General features: G+C 35.6%; 1 protein-coding gene across 3 annotated transcripts in view; it reads right to left on the minus strand.

Moving 5' to 3' along the window:
- LOC106876367 (atrial natriuretic peptide receptor 3) overlaps positions 1 to 4,122 on the minus strand; it is a 593,165-nt gene that overhangs the window by 372,731 nt on the left and 216,312 nt on the right. For all 3 annotated transcript variants that reach the window (XM_052970162.1, XM_052970160.1, XM_052970161.1), the window contains exon 2: positions 1,095 to 1,566. In XM_052970162.1, coding sequence (XP_052826122.1) covers positions 1,095 to 1,566 — 472 coding nt within the window. The remainder of the gene's footprint in view (positions 1 to 1,094; positions 1,567 to 4,122) is intronic.

Raw genomic sequence — 4,122 nt, forward strand, 5'->3', positions numbered from 1 at the left:
ATATATATATATATATATATATATATATACATATATATAAATGTGTTTCCCATCTTTTATTATCGAAAATTTCAACATGAAACTCAGAAAACACTGTTCTATCAACTGTGACATGTGTTTTTTAATATCTTACATCTCTGTCGCTTTTCTTATTAATGTCATCACTCTCTCTCTCTCTCTCACCATCTCTCCTTTGCAAAGAAGAAGCAATTCCAGCAAAGGGATTAACTATTTTCAATAGTTAATTCTTTCGCTGAAATCTCCATTGTTTGCTTTATCCTAATTCATGTATTGAAGAGGAATAAAAAAAATATCATTTCCCGTCTTTGTACATCTGTAAATGTATGTTTATATAGGTCATTAATACTATCATGTACAAATATATATATCGAGAGATAATCACTCGTTTTAAAACTAGTAGTAAATTTTTCAGTTTGAGATATTTTTTAATACACTCCCTTACATTTTCTTATTTCTTTATTGCCCACAAGGGGCTAAACATAGAAATGACAAACAAGGACAGACAAAGGAATTAAGTCGATTACATCGACCCCAGTGCGTAACTGGTACTTAATTTATCGACCCCGAAAGGATGAATGGCAAAGTCGACCTCGGCAGAATTTGAACTCAGAACGTAACGGCAGACGAAATACTGCTAAGCATTTCGCCCAGCATGCTAACGTTTCTGCCCAGCTCGCCGCCTTACATTTTCTTGATGTCTAAAAGAAACTCTTTCAATATCAGAGTTTCTGTGTCCGCAATTTCTAGTTTTTGTTGCTAAAAACCTTTCTTCAAATAACAAACTAGTAATTAAAAAGGTTTTACTGTCATTTGTGTAAGTATATTGACAGAACACTTATAAAAATAGACACAGGAGCGTTCCCAGAAAACAAGCAGCAATACTCGGATCTGTGAATAATGTAAGGATACTTTCACGAAATATTTGATGACCTGAAATATTTTTATGCATATTTTTCAAAATTTATTAAACGTCTTTTGAAGAACGACTGTAAAGTCTTGAGCTATTTCCAAAATCATGAACAATGACAGATTGATTATGAAAGGAATAAAACTTTCAACAAATATTGACCTACCTGCAACATTTACGCCAAGGACAGTTCCTAGTTCCGTTAGTAGATCCTCCGTTTTTTCAAATTTTTGGTACGGTGCCTTGAATTCGTCCTTCAAGCCATAATGTATGCTATCACTAGCAATATGACAGAACTTATCCTCGAAATAGCCTTGTCCATATGGATCATATAATAGTTGGACGATGTTCCACTTATACCCACGCAGCATCGTCGAAAGGAATTGTGTCAAAGATATGAAGTTTGGTCCGATTCTTGTCAGTAATGGATAATGCAATAATCTGTACCTTGCAAAATCTGCTGCCATTGCTCCTGCAGTCAGCATGGGTATACTCCAGAATGTTATCTGTCTTGCAAGAGGCGCTGCAGCGTAGTCACAGAATGGGCCGAAAATGACATCAAGTTCCTTGCGGACGTAGAAGTTGATCGCTTCATTAATAGGATAAACAAAAGAACAACGTGAGTCGGCATAGTTGACCTGAAAATATAGATGGAAAATGGAGAAATTAAAGTTAGAACATCAGAAGAATTCTAAACGATTTCTTGAACATTTCTTAATTGTTTGACTGAATGGTATCAATGAATCAATTTTTTTTTACATATCACACATGTTTAAGAATAGCATCATTAGTTAAATGTTTTCAAAAAGCCTATCATTATTTCTCAGTATTTCTGATGACGCTAGCGACAAGGAAGCAATTGCAACTAGGCGCAGAACAAAATCGGTAAAGCACTTCGACGACCACCTATTTTTCAGTTTTGTCACTGATGCTTACATCTTTCAACGAAATATTGAGCTATATGCATACATGTGTGCTGTGTATGTATATCTATTTTCACAACTCTGTGGTGAGAGAGAGAGAGAGAGAGAGAGAGAGAGAGAGAGAGAGAGGGGGGCGTACGTATGTGTATGTCGTAATCAAGTGGTCCAGCAAATAAATATAAGTATTGGTGAAGTATGTATTAGACTGAATTAAGAATCGGAAGCCGAAATCTGTGCTCAATTAAAGCCACAGTCCAATTAGAGAAACTAACTGACGAATACACATACATGTGTGTATGTGCGCGCGTGCGTATTGAATCGTACTTCTAATGAATTCCGTATTGTTCAACATGGAGTTGTGATAAAACATACCCAAGATATCATGTGTATGAGATCAAAACGAGTAACGACGTGGTTTTAAAGCGAACTACTTAACGACACGACTAGGCGTGTACCCTTCATTTGTTTAAGGAATAGATCTATCACTGATACATTCAAGTGTACCGGTATCTTTAAATAACAATGGATGAGGATGAGGTCTTTATCAGCATCTTACGCATTGTAAAGCTTAAAATAGCTACCGAAGACAAAATGGTTACAGTAACAAACACTAGTCTTTTGCTATTCTGGGTGTATTAGGCATTTCATTTATTCCTGGAAATACCATCCCAGTTATGGAACTCGTGGTTGATACCACTGACATCATACATCTACAAACGCTATATTCTCTTATCCTGAAGTATCCGAAACTTTGGATTTTTCAATCTTCTCGGGAGAACTGTTCAATGAAATCTATAATTTACTTCTACAACAATTATATATCAGAAAATAGATCACTTGTTCGCCTATGGATAGGCGAACAAGTTATCTATTTTATGATATATAATTGTCAACAAGGGTCTTCAACGAAAACTACTGATTCACTGAATCACCAAAAATTACAATGATAATAGAAACTAGTAGCACCCCATGGAAATTCCACGGTCAAAACGATATGTTTTGATTGCTGTAAGTTTATATAGAGCCATAAAAGTTAGTGTTCCTTTATAATTTGTATATTCTGCATTATTTTCATTTAAAAACGCCTTTCAGTTCTTCTGAGTAAGGCTGTAATTGAAAGAGCATGACATTGCTATCTTCTCAGCTGTTCAGAGTTGCATTTTTAAATCTATGAGCTTTACAATGATTACAGAGAATATTCATGTCATCAATATTGTAACTTTCATCAACAGGTTTTTTTACTCTCTCTTTCTCATTTTCATTTTATATTCTATCTTGAACTCGTTCCCTTATCTGTTGTAAAATTCACTCTATACTCTTTGATTCGTATTTTCTCTTGTACACAGTGATGCTCCCGTTCTTATTCTAGTGATTCGAACCTCTGCTTCTCTTTACATTAGCTATACCGTCTCATTCTTTCTCTTGTTAGCTTACATCGTCTGTCATCCATATTTTATAAACAAATAACAATTTTCAAGCAGAGAGACGATAAATAATTGCACTTATGCATATACGTTAGGTGATAGGTAACATTAAAAAATTAATTCAATTTAAAAAAAAAGAGAAGTTGTTTGTCATCCAACACTTTTCATTTCATTTCGGTTCAGTTGTTTGCTTATATCTATTTGTCTTGTTGTCAATGCAAAGTTCGAATAAAAGTTTTTCAAAAATAACATCCATGAGTATTTTGCTAAATTATTTCACTTTCATTGAAAAATTTATCTTACTATGATAAGCTCATTATTATTTTCTTCTTTCGTCCACCCATCGAGATATTTGTCAATGTGGACACATAGATAAATAGATCGACAGATAAATGATATAAAAAACTGAATATCAATATCAAAATGGTATTTTCTTGTTAGTGACAATAATATATCTAATATTTCCCTCTGCTAAACATACGTCGTGGCACTCCGACCAACGAATCAGCCTGCTCGTGAAACTAACGTGCAAGTGGCTGAGCACTCCACAGACACGTGTACCCTTAATGTTGTTCTCGAGGAGATTTAGAGTGACACAGAGTGTGACAAGGCTGACCCTTTGAAATACAGGTACAACAGAAGCAGGAAGATAGAGTGACAGAAAGTTGTGGTGAAAGAGTACAGCAGGGTTCGCCACCACCTCCTGCTGGAGACTCGTGGAGCTTTAGGTGTTTTCGCTCAATAAAGACTCACAACGCCCGGTCTGGGAATCGAAACCGCGATCCCACAACCGCGAGCCTGCTGCCCTAACCACTGGGCCATTGCACCTAAACGCTAAACACGCACA

This window comes from Octopus bimaculoides, chromosome 8 (genome assembly GCF_001194135.2).
Source record: "Octopus bimaculoides isolate UCB-OBI-ISO-001 chromosome 8, ASM119413v2, whole genome shotgun sequence".
NCBI classification, from domain to species: domain Eukaryota; kingdom Metazoa; phylum Mollusca; class Cephalopoda; order Octopoda; family Octopodidae; genus Octopus; species Octopus bimaculoides.